Raw genomic sequence first — 18,309 nt, forward strand, 5'->3', positions numbered from 1 at the left:
TAAATCCAACTCGTCCAGTGTGTCTATGCATATTTGTGTATACATAACATGGATATATATATGTGTGTGTGTGTATGTACATGTATTACCCATTTATGTATATATGTAGACACACATTAAGAATAAATTTGCCTGGTGTATATGGTAGACTTCAAATAGAGTGTTGCATTTCATCTGCTTACTTCCATGGCTAACATATAATTATCTACTGTACTGTGTGTGGCTCCTTTATGATTCCACTTTATTTGTTGCTGATGACCATCAGCCAGTTCCAAGGCTTAAATTCTATGTTCTGACTCAAAGCACTGGGGAAGCTTGATATTATTTGACCTTTACTAGTTGTTCCGCTGATAGCCTCTGAGTCCGTCCCTGACATTTCACCACAGAAGTCACTCCTGCAAAACGTCTGTCTGGTTGCGGGAAAATAATAAAGGCTTACAGCCTCCGTTCTCCTTCAGCCTCTCTCCCCTCAAAATATCAAACTCCAATCCCCTCTTACCAACACATCCCAGCTCGCCCCCTACTGCTACTCCTCTTCAATCCTGCCAGATCCCAAGACCTTTCCTCAATCATCCCAGACCTTCAGACTCCCCTCCCAAATACTTCCGAATCATGTGAATTCTCTCCTGCTCCCACACTAGGGTTGCCAGCTCTGGTTGGACATATTCTTTGGCGGTGTCATCACATGACCTCCTGCCTCCAACAGCCCCGCCCCCCACACTCCCGCTGATGGTCACCCAACACACCCATACTCGCCAATTGGAAAGTGAACAGACACTTCATGACACGGTTGGATGATTCTTTTTCCCACGTCCAATACTTTTATAACTAGTAAACAAAAGTGTACAAAGAAAATTGAAAAAACCCATAATTTTTTATTACCCCTATGATTTTACTCCTGGGTTGCTCGCAGCAGCATCCTGGAGATTAATCTTTAATTCCTGGAGACTCCAAGGACAATCCTAGAGTTCTAAATGTTCCTAGGTCCTACAAACCACTCCTACTATTCCTGACCCCCCAGCCTTTAAAATGCCCACTTCCTAACACCACCATCCCAGTGCTCTCACCACTTCCTCACCCCAGCAACCCTCTGCTCCTCCCACATCCTGCCAAGCCCTCCAACTGTTTCCACATCCCTGGATTATCCTTCCAACATGACCAAATCAACCCCAACCCTTTCCTTGTACATTCACATGCCCCAAACCTCCCTGCAACCTGGAACATCTTCCCAACTTTCTTGAAGCTTTTCCATCATCTACAAGGCACCAGTCAGGAGTGTGATGGAATGCTCTCCACTTGCCTGGATGAGTGCAGCTCCAACAACACTCAAGAGGCTCGACACCATCCAGGAAAAAGCAGCCCGCTTGATCGGCACCCCATCCACCACCTTAAACTTTCACTCCCTCCACCACCGGTGCAACGTGGCTGCAGTGTGTACCATCTACAAGATGCACTGCAGCAACTCGCCAAGGCTTCTTCGAGAGCACCTCCCAAACCCGCAACCTTTACCACCTAGAAGGACAAGGGCAGCAGGCCTATGAGAACACCGCTACCTCCAAATTCCCCTCCAAGTCACCAGGGTACCAGGCAATCCACTAAAAACATACCAAGAGATTGAGGAGCTTCAAGCACTACGGTGATATTTATTCAACTTTATAATATTCTGTGTAATAAAAACATAATTCTACTTATTTACTGGCCCTGATTATATTGCACATTACATAGCATAAAACAAGGTATCCTTTAGCTTATTGTATACACAAATGCAATACTCTGTTTTATGCTATGTAATCATAGAAACATAGGAGAACAGGAGTAGACCATTCAGCCCCTTGAGCCTGTTCTGCCATTCAATGAGATCATAGCTGATCTGTATCTTAACTCCATCTACCTGCCAATTTGCAATATAATCAGTGCCAATGAATAAGCCGAATATATAGGAGTCCAGTATTTTTATTAAAGAGATACTAGAATATATTAAGAGATTTTTAAAAATATATAATAAAAACACTTCCTTCCTGTACTATATTATAGTTGCAATAAACGTGGGTTTCTTCAACGTTGACAGAGCACAATCCATAAAATGTGCTTCATCTTATTTTAATTCATAACATGCTAAAAGCTGCTGTCATGTGCTGCAACCTATCTGGAGATACCACAGCAGAAGACTAACTTGGCCCTCAAGGAGTTAAAAATGCTTTAAACAAAAGATTTCCCTTTTGACTAGTAAAGGGTTGCCTGGTACCCAAGAAATAAAGGAACTAAATGATCCATTTGCAGGAAAGGGTCTGTGAAAGGAATTGCTTGGTGGGTTTTGGTAGTTCAGTTTTGAAAACATACCAAGAGATTGAGGAGCTTCAAGCACCGCGGGGATATTTATTCAACTGGTATATATTTGTTGATATTACATTTTAGTATCATAAGTGAATTAGTGTTAGAAACAAACCTACAATGAAATGATTAAGAGCAAGGTATACCTAACAGTAATTTATTTTTTAGTTCCTTGGAGTTTGAACTCCAGGCCCAGGATATGCGTAATTCTCTGGGGAAAATCCAGGGATAAACAACAGTTTCTCAAAGGTGTTGGGACACAATGCAGGGTTGTAATTTCTGGTAAGAGGAACAATTTATGGCTGCTTAATGCCTCATGCTAGTCAGACTGTTGACATTGGCTGTTAGTCGTCATCACTGCCGGTTTACTGCAGAGGCTGTCATTGGCCAGCTGCTTGGCCCCTGTCCATTGAACACAACGTATAAAAGCCCTGTCTCTGCTGAGAGCTGAATCAGAAACCTGAACGTACCAAAGCTAAAGTGAAGCATTGCCATAGAACTGACACTAGCCAACAGAAACTGATTAATATCAACATGTGTAAAGGACTAGCCGCACTGCCTGCTACTTGCCTAAGGAGGTATGTCTTTAACTATATAGAGTTCAGATTTCTTTTTGTGCTTATATTTCCAGCAATGCTCACTTAACATTTTATTTAACCAAAAACAGCTTGAAAGATTATAACATGTGTGTATTTTATGGACTTTAAATGAACAGGCGCGCGGATTTCAATAAGAAGAAATGGGAACATTTGCGGCAGTGTAGTGTAAATTATTGGGTGATTTACCGAGTTTCCATTTATGAGGAGCAAGGCACAGAGAGCTGAATGAAGTTGAGACCTACACAGATACCTGGCTCATAGCTTCTTTCAGTTCTGTGTAAAAATATCAATTTGAAACAGAAACAAATTCAGATCAAAAATGTTTTTGTCCTCAGTGTGTATAATGACATATGTTGCTGCTGTAAATCCCTCTGAGCTCTGCTTATGTTAGATAAGAGTGTGCTGTGTGCTTTTTGATAGACCCTTTATTAGACCCTTTCCCGTCATGATATGTTTAGTTTCCTGAATGCGATGTCAGTTCTTCGAAGGGCTTGAATATGACTGAGGAAAATCATTGATGTAAAAGAACTATTTCTGCACTGACCCAGTTGCTGTTTTCGTGTCTTAATACTGATTTGGCATTAGCAACAATTCAAGCCCCTGAGCATGGCAATTGAAAGAAAAATCTGTGTTTGCCCCTGGAACAGCTTTTTTTCTCCAGTATTTAAAGCTATTTCCATCTGATACAGTAACTGCTCTGTACAACAGTCCCTGTAAGAGTCTGATAAAACCTTATTGTAGAATGCTGCACTGTATTTTTAAAAAAACTGGGAGCTGTAAACAATGCATCTTTTATTACAGGTCATTATTGTCAAGTAAAACTGTTTAAATAAAGTATAATATATTCTGTGTTTTATTGAAATGTTTTATCACTGATATATTTACCTGTGCAACATGCTCACGATTAGTCAATGCATTTTTGCACAAACTTTATGTTTGTGAGGTTTCAGTGCTACTGGTAATCTTTGTAAAACAGGCATTAATTCCTTTTCTTAATCACATTTATGTTGATTCCTTACAGCGCAAAGGATATGAAACATCGCCTTGGCTTCTTGTTGCCAAAATCAGAGATGCTGAGTGATCATAGCTCAGCGCCCATTAAGAAGGACAAAACAGGCTCAGCTCACAGGTAATTGTCTCCCTGAAATCATGTTAGACAATATACAATGTGCAGTTTTGCACTGTTCATTACCAGGCGATGCACAGATGTAATGAGAAGAAAAGAAAATGAGTTTGTATCTGGTTTTTTATTTATTGCTTCCAGTTTTTTTTAAAAATTATTGTAAATCCCTGCTGGTTTTCAGACCAGTAATGAGCAAACCATTTGGATCTTGCGTTATTTCCCTTTTGGCTCCACTCTTTGATCTCCCTTGGCCAGCTCTTTTCCAACTACAAGTCCGTCCCCCCCCCCCCCCCCCCCCCCCCCCCCCACCGCTGCCAGTGGAAAACCACAGGACCCCTGACTCTCAAAGTCAAGCTGGTTGAAAAGGTCAATATTAAAAGGCCAAGTAGATTGATTTTATGTGTGTATACCTGAAAACTGGTGGGATAAATCAGAATAAATTAAACAACTGATTGGGTGATGGTGGGGGGAGGGGCGGTGGAGTTCAGGTTTTATTCTCCCCTTCTCCCGCCCCCAACGTGTGAAGGTGCCATCGATTGCCAAGCTCAGTGGATGACAGAATACCCCTTATATTACAGACAGTGTAGTGGCGCTTCATACAGACAGGTTTTATTATGTGTTAACCTACTACAAAAGTGTGAAGAGCACACCTTAATCCATTAGTAACAAGGTAACTTAAGTAGAACCCTTTTCAATATCACTATTATTTTCAAAAATGATACTCTACTGATTCTGTCATTACTGGCTACCTGCTCATTGAGATGCTTGTTCAGTACAGTCAAAACCTAATAGTACTGTTTGGGCCGATATCACCAATTATATAACAAATGTAAAGAATCTTATTTTATATCTTCACTCATCTTGGGACAATGTGAAGGGTAGAGTAATTCGGTGTTGCTTTGGATCATTACTTTGTCTTGACAAAGAACTCTTGTTAAGTTTTGACTGCATTTAAGAATTGTAGCAGGCTGAGAATAACCTGAAAGCAGTCTTCACGCAGTATTGTGACAGATTGAAGAGTTTTCATTTTTTACCCCCAAGCCTCCAGTAATGTGAAGCTGAACTGAGCACATTAGGTGAGCTGCAGAGTTCTACTGCAATGTCATGAGATAGAAAGAAAGACTTGCATTTATATAGCGCCTTTCCCGACTACTGGACATCTCAAAGTGCTTTACAGCCAATGAAGTACTGGAGCCACTGTTATAATGTGGGAAACGCGGCAGCCAATTTGCGCACAGCAAGCTCCCACAAACAGCAATGTGATAATGACCAGATAATCTGTTTTTAGTGATGTTGGTTGAGGGATAAATATTGGCCAGGACACCAGGGATAACTCCCCTGCTCTTCTTCGAAATAGTGCCATGGGATCTTTTACGTCCACCAGAGAGAGCAGTTTAATGTCTCATCCGAAAGTTGGCACCTCCGACAGTGCAGCACTGTACTGGAGTGTCAGCCTAGCTTTATGTATTCAATGAGGAGCTTCATGAGGAGCAAAAGTGTGTTTTTTTCCCCACCAGTTCTCTCCCCTCCTCTCCAGAAGGCATTCACTCTTGCTGGGACATGGCTCCAAGAGCCTCTGTAGCTCTCTGGTACCTCGCTCAACTGCCCATTCGTTGAGAGGCCAGATAATGAGTGTTGAAGGAGGGATCATCACAGCTGAGCCTAACACCTGCCCTCACCCAATATCCACACATTCCAGCAGGAGAAAGAAAGAAAGACTTGCATTTATTTAGCGCCTTTCACAACCTCGGGATGTCCCAAAATGCTTTACAGCTAATTAAGTACTTTTCTTTGAAGTACAGGTATAGTTACAGTTGTAATGTCACTGATCGCACTCAAGAGTGGGAACCCTAATGGATTTAATGCAATTCATTTTCTCTAACCTTTTTCTCTTGTCAATTCTCGCTGGGGGGAAATAGCCTCCGAGAGCGGCACATTCCCCACTGTTGCTGTTCTTTGCAAGCATCAACAATGGTGCAGTCAGCCAATGATAAAGCGTTGGGCTAGTCCATGGCCTCAGTGAGATCAAGGGACAGTTTTTTAACTATTGGGATCTGATTGGTCATTAACTCAGCAAGCTTTGTTGACCAATCATTTGCGCACTGAATCTTGTTACAAGCTGATGTGTTCTTGCTAGAGCATCAGCTGAATAATTTGTGACATTACCACTTTCTTTGTGCTGAAAAATGTATCTAGTTCTGTATATCTGAATCCAATTTATTGTTTGAGGGTGTAATACTGTAGCAAGGGTCCATCAAAAATATCTTTCAAATATGGGATTGGCACAGTTGCAGAATTCTCTCTGATGCAGATTTAAGGAATAGATTAATGAACGTTAATTCCCACAAACATAGGTGTTTATTCACATTCACAAGTAAATCATATTTAAGCTATAGGGTTTACATTTATTTTACACTGCCTCATCACCAGCATTGATCAGTTGTACACAATCCTTTGAGAGAGTCCATAATGTGAAAGGATTTTGCCTCTAATCAACTTATTCTTTCTTTGAATAGACTCAGCTGTGATGAAGTTAAGAAATGGAGTGAATCTTTACAACAACTAATAGCTCATAAAAGTAAGTAATTCTTTAAAGCAAATCACACTTGGTTCATTCATTCACCAACATTCAGTGTTACAGGATTTACTTGCAGAACAAAGCAAGATTTTGGAAAGTGGAACCTGGAAGGTTCATTTCACTAAATTCATGTAAAAGCCATTAAGTTCTGAACTGTAATTGGCACAGTCCTAATAAAATGTGACTAATCCAGTCATTAATCTCACAAGGTTAATACTGCTGTACACAAAGCTCTTGAGAAATCAACAGTCTTTGTCAGGAGCCATCATTATTCTATAAAGCTTCTCTCCAGTGATTATCCAAGATCTTAAATTGGCATGTAGTGCTATTAAAAATTAGTTACCATTTTTGAGCATCTCCATTTAAAATTTATATTCATCCTTTACAAAAATATTCAAACCATTTGTAATTAGTGTTAATAAAAAAAATCCAGTTTTCTCACTAACAATATATAGTTAGCAAAATTAGAGTTTTAAGTTAATTGTCCTCTTTCAATGAAACTTATGCATTCCACTGGGGATATTGAGGTACCTGACTGGGGTTATTGAGGTATGTCACTAGGGTTATTGACTACCTCACTGGGGCTATTGAGGTATCTCACTAGGGTTATTGACGTACCTCACTGGGGTTATTGAGGTACCTCACTGGAGTTATTGATGTACCTCACTGGGGTCATTGAGGTATCTCACTGGGTCATTGAGGTATCTCACTGGGGTTATTGATGTACCTTACTGGGGTTATTGATGTACCTCACTGGGGTTTTTGATGTACCTCACTGGGGTTATTGAGGTATCTCACTGGGGTTATTGAGGTATTTCTCTGGGGTTATTGATGTATCTCACTGGGGTTATTGAGGTACCTCACTGGGGTTATTGAGGTATCTCTCTGGGGTTATTGAGGTATCTCACTGGGGTTATTGATGTATCTCACTGGGGTTATTGAGGTACCTCACTGGGGTTATTGATGTACCTCACTGGGGTTATTGAGGTATCTCACTGGGGTTATTGATGTACCTCTCTGGGGTTATTGATGTATCTCACTGGGATTATTGATGTATCTCACTGGGATTATTGATGTACCTCACTGGGGTTATTGATGTATCTCTCTGGGATTATTGATGTACCTCACTGAGGTTATTGATGTATCTCACTGGGGTTATTGATGTATCTCACTGGGGTTATTGAGGTACCTGACTGGGGTTATTGAGGTACCTGACTGGGGTTATTGAGGTATCTCGCTGGGGTTATTGAGGTATCTCGCTGGGGTTATTGAGGTACCTCACTGGGGTTATTGAGGTACCTCACTGGGGTTATTGAGGTATCTCGCTGGGGTTATTGAGGTATCTCGCTGGGGTTATTGAGGTACCTCACTGGGGTTATTGATGTATCTCACTGGGGTTATTGATGTACATCACTGGGGTTATTGAGGTATCTCATTGGGGTTATTGATGTATCTCACTGGGGTTATTGATGTATCTCACTGGGGTTATTGAGGTATCTCACTGGGGTTATTGATGTGCCTGACTGGGGTTATTGATGTGCCTGACTGGGGTTATTGAGGTATCTCACTCAGGTTATTGAGGTATCTCACTGGGGTTATTGAGGTATCTCGCTGGGGTTATTGATGTACCACACTGGGGTTATTGAGGTATCTCACTGGGGTTATTGATGTGCCTGACTGGGGTTATTGATGTATCTCACTGAGGTTATTGAGGTATCTCGCTGGGGTTATTGATGTACCTCACTGGGGTTATTGAGTTATCTCACTGGGGTTATTGAGGTATCTCACTGGGGTTATTGAGGTATCTCACTGGGGTTATCGAGGTATTTCACTGGGGTTATTTTTTTTTACTTCAATGATGGGATGTGGGCGTCGCTGGCTAGGCCTGCATTTAGTGCCCATCCCTAATTGCTCTTGAGAAGATAGTGGTGAGCCGCCTTCTTGAACCGCTGCAGTCCATATGGTGTAGGTACACCCACAATGCTGTTAAGAAGGGAGTTCCAGGATTTTGGCCCAGCGACAGTGAAGGAACGACGATACAGGTCCAAGTCAGGATAGTGTGTGGCTTAGAGGGGAACTTGTAGGTGGTGATGTTCCCATGCGTCTGCTGCCCTTGTCCTTCTATGTGGTAGAGGTCACGGGTTTAGAAGGTGCTGTTGAAGGAGCTTTGGCGAGTTGCTGCAGTGCATCTTGTAGATGGTACACACTGCAGCCACAGTGCACCGGTGGTGGAGGGAGTGAATGTTGAAGGTGGTGGTTGGAGTGCCAATCAAGAGGGCTGCTTTATCCTGAATGGTGTCGAGCTTCTTGAGTGTTGTTGGAGCTGCACTCATCCAGGCAAGTGGAGAGTATTCCATCACACTCCTGACTTGTGCCTTGTAGATGGTGGAAAGGCTTTGGGGAGTCAGGAGGTGAGACACTCGCTGCAGAATTCCCAGCCTCTGGCCTGCTCTTGTAGCCACAGTGTTTATATGGCTGGTCCAGTTCAGTTTCTGATCAATGGTAACCCCCAGGATGTTGATAGTGGGGGATTCAGCGATGGTAATGCCATTGAATGTCAAGGGGAGATGGTTAGAGTCTCGCTTGTTGGAGATGGTCATTGCCTGGCACTTGTGTGGTGCGAATGTTACTTGCCACTTGTCAGCCCAAGTCTGAATGTTGTCCAGGTGTTGCTGCATATGGACACGGACTGCGTCAGTATCTGACGAGTCTCGAACGGTGCTGAACAGTGTACAATCATCAGCGAACATCCCCACTTCTGACCTTATGATGGAGGGAAGTTCATTGATGAAACAGCTGAAGATGGTTGGGCCTAGGACAGTGCCCTGAGGAACTCCTGCAGTGATGTCATGTGATTGAGATGAATGACCTCCAACAACCACAGCCAACTTCCTCACTGATGTACCTCACTGGGCTTATTGAGGGACCTCACTGGGGTTATTGAGGTACCTCACTGGGGTTATTGATGTACAGATAGACTATCCTTTATCCGAAAACCTCGGGACCAGCCGTGTTTCGGTTTGCGGAAAATTTCAGATTTCGGAAGGTATTTTGTAAGACTGGGAAATTTGTCGGGGGTGGGTCGGCGGGGGTCAGGGTCGGCGGGTGTCCGCGGGGGGGTCGGCGGGGGTCTGCGGGGGGGGTCGGTGGGAGTCGGGGTCGGCGGGGGTCGCGGTCTTGCGCACGACTTACGCTGACCCTCTGCTCAGTGTAAGTCGTGCGCCACTCTGGTCATGTCGTGCGCACGACTTATGCTGAATGAAAAAACCTTCGGTTTTTAGAGGGTTTTGGTTTTCGGAAGTTCGGATAAAAGGTAGTCTACCTGTACCTCACTGGGGTTATTGATGTACCTCACTGGTGTTATTGATGTACATCACTGGGGTTATTGATGTACCTCACTGGGGTTATTGAGGTATCTCACTGGGGTTATTGAGGTATCTCACTGGGGTTATTGAGGTACCTCACTGGGGTTATTGAGGTATCTCATTGGGGTTATTGATGTACCTCATTGGGGTTATTGAGGTATCTCACTGGGGTTATTGAGGTATCTCACTGGGGTTATTGAGGTATCTCACTGGGTTTATTGAGGTAACTCACTGGGGTTATTGTTGTACCTCAGTGGGGTTATTGAGGTATCTCTCTGGGGTTATTGATGTATCTCACTGGGTTTATTGAGGTATCTCACTGGGATTATTGAGGTGCCTCAGTGGGTTAATTGGTGTACCTCTGTGGTTATTGAGGTACCTCACTGGGGTTATTGAGGTACCTCACTGGGGTGATTGAGGTATCTCACTGGGGTTATTAATGTACCTCACAGGGGTTATTGAGGTATCTCACTGGGGTTATTGAGGTATCTCACTGGGGTTATTGAGGTGTCTGACTGGGGTTATTGAGGTATCTCGCTGGGGTTATTCAGGTACCTCACTGGGGTTATTGAGGTATCTCACTGGGATTATTGAGGTGCCTCAGTGGGTTAATTGGTGTACCTCTGTGGTTATTGAGGTATCTCACTGGGGTTATTGAGGTACCTCACTGGGGTTATTGATTTACCTCACTGGGGTTATTGAGGTACCTCACTGGGGTTATTGATGTACCTCACTGGGGTTATTGAGGTATCTCACTGGGGTTATTGAGGTATCTCTGTGGGGTTATTCAGGTATCTCACTGGGGCTATTGATGTATCTCACTGGGGCTATTGATGTACCTCTCTGGGGTTATTGAGGTACCACACTGGCGTTATTGATGTATCTCACTGGGGTTATTGAGGTATCTCACTGGGGTTATTGAGGTATCTCACTGGGGTTATTGAGGTATCTCACTGGGGTTATTGAGGTATCTCACTGGGGTTATTGAGGTATCTCACTGGGGTTATTGAGGTATCTCACTGGGGTTATTGAGGTATCTCACTGGGGTTATTGATGTACCTTACAGGGGTTATTGAGGTATCTCACTGGGGTTATTGAGGTGTCTGGCTGGGGTTATTGAGGTACCTCACTGGGGTTATTGATGTACCTCACTGGGGTTATTGAGAAAACTCACTGGGGTTATTGAGGTATCTCACTGGGATTATTGAGGTATCTCACTGTGGTTGCTGAGGTATCTCTCTGGGGTTACTGAGGTATCTCTCTGGGGTTACTGAGGTATCTCACTGGGGTTATTGAGGTATCTCACTGGGGTTATTGAGGTATCTCACTGGGGTTATTGAAGTATCTAATTGGGGTTATTGATGTACCTCACTGGGATTATCGAGGTATTTCACTGGTGTTATTGAGGTATCTCACTGGGTTTATTGAGGTATCTCACTGGGGTTATTGATGTACCTCACTGGGGTTATCGAGGTATCTCACTGGCGTTATTGAGGTATCTCACTGGGGTTATTGAGGTATCTCACTGGGGTTATTGATGTACCTCACTGGGGTTGTTGATGTACCTCACTGGGTTTATTGAGGTATCTCACTGGGTTTATTGAGGTATCTCACTGGGGTTATTGATGTACCTCACTGGGGTTATTGATGTACCTCACTGGGGTTATTAATGTACCTCACTGGGGTTATTGATGTACCTTACAGGGGTTATTGAGGTATCTCAGTGGGGTTATTGAGGTATCTCACTGGGGTTATTGAGGTGTCTGACTGGGGTTATTGAGGTATCTCGCTGGGGTTATTCAGGTACCTCACTGGGGTTATTGAGGTATCTCACTGGGATTATTGAGGTGCCTCAGTGGGTTAATTGGTGTACCTCTGTGGTTATTGAGGTACCTCACCGGGGTTATTGATGTATCTCACCGTGGTTATTGAGGTATCTCACTGGGGTTATTGAGGTATCTCACTGGGGTTATTGACGTATCTAACTGGGGTTATTGAGGTACCTCACTGGGGTTATTGATTTATCTCACTGGGGTTATTGAGGTACCTCACTGGGGTTATTGAGGTATCTCACTGGGGTTATTTATGTACCTCAGTGGGGTTATTGAGATATCTCACTGGAGTTATTGATGTGCCTCACTGGGGTTATTGAGGTATCTCACTGGGGTTATTGAGCTATCTCACTGGGGTTATTGAGGTATCCCTCTGGGATTATTGAGGTACCTCACTGGGTTAATTGATGTACCTCTCTGGGGTTATTGAGGTACCACACTGGGGTTATTGATGTATCTCACTGGGGTTATTGAGGTATCTCACTGGGGTTATTGAGGTATCTCACTGAGGTTATTGAGGTATCTCACTGAGGTTATTGAGGTATCTCATTGGGGTTATTGAGGTATCTCACTGGGGTTATTGAGGTATCTCACTGGGGTTATTGAGGTATCTCACTGGGGTTATTGAGGTATCTCACTGGGGTTATTGAGGTATCTCACTGGGGTTATTGATGTACCTTACAGGGGTTATTGAGGTATCTCTCTTGGGTTGTTGAGGTATCTCACTGGGGTTATTGAGGTGTCTGGCTGGGGTTATTGAGGTATCTCGCTGGGGTTATTGATGTACCTCACTGGGGTTATTGAGAAAACTCACTGGGGTTATTGAGGTATCTCACTGGGATTATTGAGGTATCTCACTGTGGTTACTGAAGTATCTAATTGGGGTTATTGATGTACCTCACTGGGATTATCGAGGTATCTCACTGGCGTTATTGAGGTATCTCACTGGGGTCATTGAGGTATCTCACTGGGGTTATTGAGGTATCTCACTGGTGTTATTGGGGTACCTCACTGGGGTTATTGTTGTACCTCACTGGGTTTATTGAGGTATCTCACTGGGTTTATTGAGGTATCTCACTGGGGTTATTGAGGTACCTCACTGGGGTTGTTGATGTACCTCACTGGGGTTGTTGATGTACCTCACTGGGGTTGTTGATGTACCTCACTGGGTTTATTGAGGTATCTCACTGGGTTTATTGAGGTATCTCACTGGGGTTATTGAGGTATCTCACTGGGGTTATTGAGTTATCTCACTGGGGTTATTGATGTACCTCACTGGGGTTATTGATGTACCTTACAGGGGTTATTGAGGTATCTCACTGGGGTTATTGAGGTATCTCACTGGGGTTATTGAGGTGTCTGACTGGGGTTATTGAGGTACCTCACTGGGGTTATTGATGTACCTCACTGGGGTTATTGAGGTATCTCACTGGGGTTATTGAGGTATCTCACTGGGGTTATTGACGTATCTAACTGGGGTTATTGATGTACCTCGCTGGGGTTATTGATGTATCTCACTGGGGTTATTGAGGTATCTCACTGGGGTTATTGAGGTATCTCACTGGGGTTATTGAGGTATCTCACTGGGGTTATTAAGAAAACTCACTGGGGTTATTCAGGTATCTCTCTGGGGTTATTGAGGTATCTCACTGGGATTATTGAGGTACCTCACTGGGTAAATTGATGTACCTCGCTGGGGTTATTGAGGTATCTCACTGGGGTTATTGAGGTATCTCACTGGGGTTATTGAGGTACCACACTGGCGTTATTGATGTATCTCACTGGGGTTATTGATGTATCTCACTGGGGTTCTTGCGGTATCTCTCTGGGGTTATTGACGTACCTCAGTGGGGTTATTGAGGTATCTCACTGGGGTTATTGATGTACCTCACTGGGTTAATTGATGTACCTCTCTGGGGTTATTGAGGTACCTCACTGGGGTTATTGAGTTACCTCACTGGGGTTATTGAGCTACCTCACTGGGGTTATTGAGAAAAATCACTGGGGTTATTGAGGTATCTCACTGGGGTTATTGAGGTACCTCACTGGGTTAATTGATATACCTCTCTGGGGTTATTGAGGTACCTCACTGGGGTTATTGATGTATCTCACTGGGGTTATTGAGTTACCTCACTGGGGTTATTGATGTATCTCACTGGGGTTATTGATGTACCTCACTGGGGTTATTGATGTACCTCACTGGGTTTATTTATGCATCTCACTGGGGTTATTGAGAAAACTCACTGGGGTTATTGAGGTATCTCACTGGGGTTATTGAGGTATCTCACTGGGATTATTGAGGTACCTCACTGGGTTAATTGATGTACCTCTCTGTGGTTATTGAGGTACCTCACTGGGGCTATTGAGAAAACTCACTGGGGTTCTTGAGGTATCTCACTGGGGTTATTGACGTACCTCAGTGGGATTATTGAGGTATCTCACTGGGGTTATTGATGTATCTCACTGTAGTTATTGAGGTATCTCACTGGGGTTATTGAGGTATCTCACTGGGGTTATTGAGGTACCTCACTGGGTTTATTGAGGTATCTCACTGGGGTTATTGATGTACCTCACTGGGGTTATTGATGTATCTCTCTGGGGTTATTGAGTTATCTCACTGGGGTTATTGAGATACCTCACTGGAATTATTGAGGTACCTCACTGGGGTTATTGAGGTACCTCACTGGGGTTATTGAGAAAACTCACTGGATTTATTGATGTGCCTCACTGGGGTTATTGATGTACCTCTCTGGGGTTATTGAGAAAACTCACTGGGGTTATTGATGTATCTCACTGGGGTTATTGAGGTATCTCGCTGGGGTTATTGAGGTATCTCGCTGGGGTTATTGATGTATCTCACTGGGGTTATTGAGGTATCTCACTGGGGTTATTGAGGTATCTCACTGGGGTTATTGAGGTATCTCACTGGGATTATTGAGGTACCTCACTGGGTAAATTGATGTACCTCTCTGGGGTTATTGAGGTACCACACTGGCGTTATTGATGTATCTCACTGGGGTTATTGATGTATCTCACTGGGGTTATTGAGGTATCTCAATGGGGTTATTGGGGCATCTCACTGGGGTTACTGATGCACCTAACTGGGGTAATTGAGGTATCTCACTGGGTTTATTGGTGTATCTCACTGGGGTTATTGAGGTGTCTCACTGGGGTTATTGAGGTATCTCATCGGGGTTATTGATGTACCTCAGTGGGGTTACTGAAATATCTCACTGGGGTTGTTGAGGTACCTCACTGGGTTAATTGATGTACCTCTCTGGGGCTATTGAGGTCCCTCACTGGGGTTATTGATGTATCTCACTGGGGTTATTGAGGTATCTCACTGGGGATATTGAGATATCTCACTGGGGTTATTGATGTATCTCGCTGGGGTTATTGAGGTATCTCATCGGGGTTATTGATGTACCTCAGTGGGGTTACTGAGATATCTCACTGGGGTTGTTGAGGTACCTCACTGGGGTTATTGTGTTATCTCACTGGGGTCATTGAGTTATCTCACTGGGGTCATTGACGTATCTCACTGGGGTTATTTATGTATCTCACTGGAGTTATTGAGGTACCTCACTGGGGTTATTGAGTTACCTCACTGGGGTTATTGAGCTACCTCACTGGGGTTATTGATGTATCTCACTGGGGTTATTGAGGTATCTCAATGGGGTTATTGGGGCATCTCACTGGGGTTACTGATGCAGCTAACTGGGGTAATTGAGGTATCTCACTGGGTTTATTGGTGTTTCTCACTGGGGTTATTGAGGTATCTCACTGGGGTTATTGAGGTACCTCACTAGGGTTATTTAGCTATCTCACTGGGGTTATTGATGTACCTCACTGGGGTTATTGATGTACCTCACTGGGGTTATTTATGTACCTCACTGGGTTAATTGATGGACCTCTCTGGTGTTATTGAGGTACCACACTGGGTTAATTGATGTACCTCTCTGGGGTTATTGAGGTATCTCACTGGGATTATTGAGGTACCTCGCTGGGTTAATTGATGTACCTCTCTGGGGTTATTGAGGTACCACACTGGGGTTATTGAGGTATCTCCCTGGGGTTATTGAGGTATCTCACTGGGGTTATTGATGCACCTAACTGGCGTTATTGAGGTATCTCACTGGGTTTATTGGTGTATCTCGCTGGGGTTATTGAGGTATCTCACTGGGTTTATTGAGGTACCTCACTGGGGTTCTTGCGGTATCTCTCTGGGGTTATTGACGTACCTCAGTGGGGTTATTGAGGTATCTCACTGGGGTTATTGATGTACCTCACTGGGTTAATTGATGTACCTCTCTGGGGCTATTGAGGTCCCTCACTGGGGTTATTGATGTATCTCACTGGGGTTATTGAGGTATCTCGCTGGGGTTATTGAGATATCTCGCTGGGGTTATTGATGTATCTCGCTGGGGTTATTGAGGTATCTCATCGGGGTTATTGATGTACCTCAGTGGGGTTACTGAGATATCTCACTGGGGTCATTGACGTATCTCACTGGGATTATTGAGCTATCTCACTGGGGTTATTTATGTATCTCACTGGAGTTATTGAGGTACCTCACTGGAGTTATTGAGAAAACTCACTGGGGTTATTGAGGTATCTCACTGGGGTTATTGAGGTACCTCACTGGGGTTATTGAGAAAACCCACTGGGGTTATTGAGGTATCTCACTGGGGTTATTGAGGTACCTCACTCGGTTAATTGATATACCTCTCTGGGGTTATTGAAGTACCTCACTGGGGTTATTGATGTATCTCACTGGGGTTATTGAGTTACCTCACTGGGATTATTGAGGTATCTCACTGGGTTTACTGAGTTATCACACTGGGGTTATTGAGGTATCTCACTGGGGTTATTGATGTACCTCACTGGGGCTATTGATGTACCTCACTGGGTTTATTTATGCATCTCACTGGGGTTATTGAGAAAACTCACTGGGGTTATTGAGGTATCTCACTGGGGTTATTGAGGTATCTCACTGGGATTATTGAGGTACCTCACTGGGTTAATTGATGTACCTCTCTGTGGTTATTGAGGTACCTCACTGGGGTTATTGAGAAAACTCACTGGGGTTATTGAGGTACCTCACTGGGGTTCTTGAGGTATCTCACTGGGGTTATACATAGATACATAGAGATAGGAACAGGAGTAGGCCATTCGGCCCTTCGAGCCTGCTCCGCCATTCAATGAGATCATGGCTGATCTTCGTCTGAGATCATAGCTGATCTTACTGTTCAGTACCCCGTCCCCGCCTTTTCTCCGTAACCCTTAATCCCCTTAGCCTTCAGAAATATATCCAATTCTCTCTTGAAAATATTTATTGAATTAGCCCTCACAGCCCTCTGTGGCAGGGAATTCCATAGGCTCACCACTCTTTGAGTGAAGAAATTCTTCATCATCTCTGTTTTAAATGATTTGCCCGCTATTTTTAGACTGTGGCCCCTGGTTCTGTGCTCCCCGGCCATTGGAAACATTCTCTCTGAATTCAGCCTGTCCAGGCCTGCCATAATTTTATATGTTTCGATGAGATCCCCTCTCAATCTTCTAAACTCCAGTGAGTACAAGCCCAAACTATTTAATCTCTCTTCGTAGGTCATTCCCGCCATTCCAGGTATCAGCCTGGTGAATCGCCGTTGCACTCTTTCCATGGCAAGAACATCCTTCCGCAGATGGGGCGACCAAAACTGTACACAATACTCCAGATGCGGTCTCACCAGCACCTTGTACAGCTGTAGTAAGGTATCCCTATTCCTATACTCGAACCCCCTTGATATGAAGGCCAACATACCATTTGCCTTCTTAATCGCCTGTTGCACCTGCATGCTCTCCTTCAGTGACTGGTGCACAAGAACACCCAGGTCCCTCTGCACTTCCCCATCTCCCAATCTATTGCCATTTAGATAATAATCTACCCTCCTGTTTTTACCCCCAAAGTGGATAACCTCGCATTTATCCACATTATAGTGCATCTGCCACGTATCCGCCCATTCCCCCAACCTGTCCAAATCACACTGTAGCCTCCTGACATCCTCATCAGAGCCCACCCCTCCTCCTAGTTTAGTGTCGTCAGCGAATTTGGAAATATTGCATCCAATTCCCTGATCCAGATCATTTATATATATTGTGAACAGCTGGGGTCCCAGGACAGATCCTTGCGGCACCCCGCTGGTCACTGCCTGCCACTCCGAAAACGAGCCGTTTATTCCAACTCTCTGTTTTCTATCCGCCAGCCAGTTCTCTATCCACGTTAATACTTTGCCCCCAATCCCATGAGCCTTAATTTTGCATGATAATCTTTTGTGTGGAACCTTATCGAAGGCTTTCTGGAAGTCAAGGTACACCACATCCACTGGCTCTCCCCCATCTATTCTACCAGTTACCTCCTCAAAAAATTCCAGCAGATTAGTCAAACACGATTTACCCTTTGTAAATCCATGTTGACTCTGTCCGATCCTTTCCCCATTTG

At 44.0% G+C, this 18,309-nt stretch overlaps 1 protein-coding gene across 1 annotated transcript in view; it reads left to right on the forward strand.

Moving 5' to 3' along the window:
- Window positions 1-2,792: 2,792 nt before the first annotated feature.
- LOC147121783 (regulator of G protein signaling 4-like) overlaps window positions 2,793-18,309 on the forward strand; it is a 36,407-nt gene continuing 20,890 nt past the window's right edge. Inside the window, exons 1-3 of the mRNA XM_085982291.1 lie at window positions 2,793-2,909; window positions 3,952-4,059; window positions 6,570-6,631. Of these exons, the coding sequence (XP_085838417.1) occupies window positions 2,866-2,909; window positions 3,952-4,059; window positions 6,570-6,631 (214 nt within the window). The 5' untranslated portion in view covers window positions 2,793-2,865. The remainder of the gene's footprint in view (window positions 2,910-3,951; window positions 4,060-6,569; window positions 6,632-18,309) is intronic.

This window comes from Somniosus microcephalus, chromosome 3 (genome assembly GCF_052327205.1).
Source record: "Somniosus microcephalus isolate GS21.2 chromosome 3, FLI_Smic_1.0, whole genome shotgun sequence".
Taxonomy (NCBI): domain Eukaryota; kingdom Metazoa; phylum Chordata; class Chondrichthyes; order Squaliformes; family Somniosidae; genus Somniosus; species Somniosus microcephalus.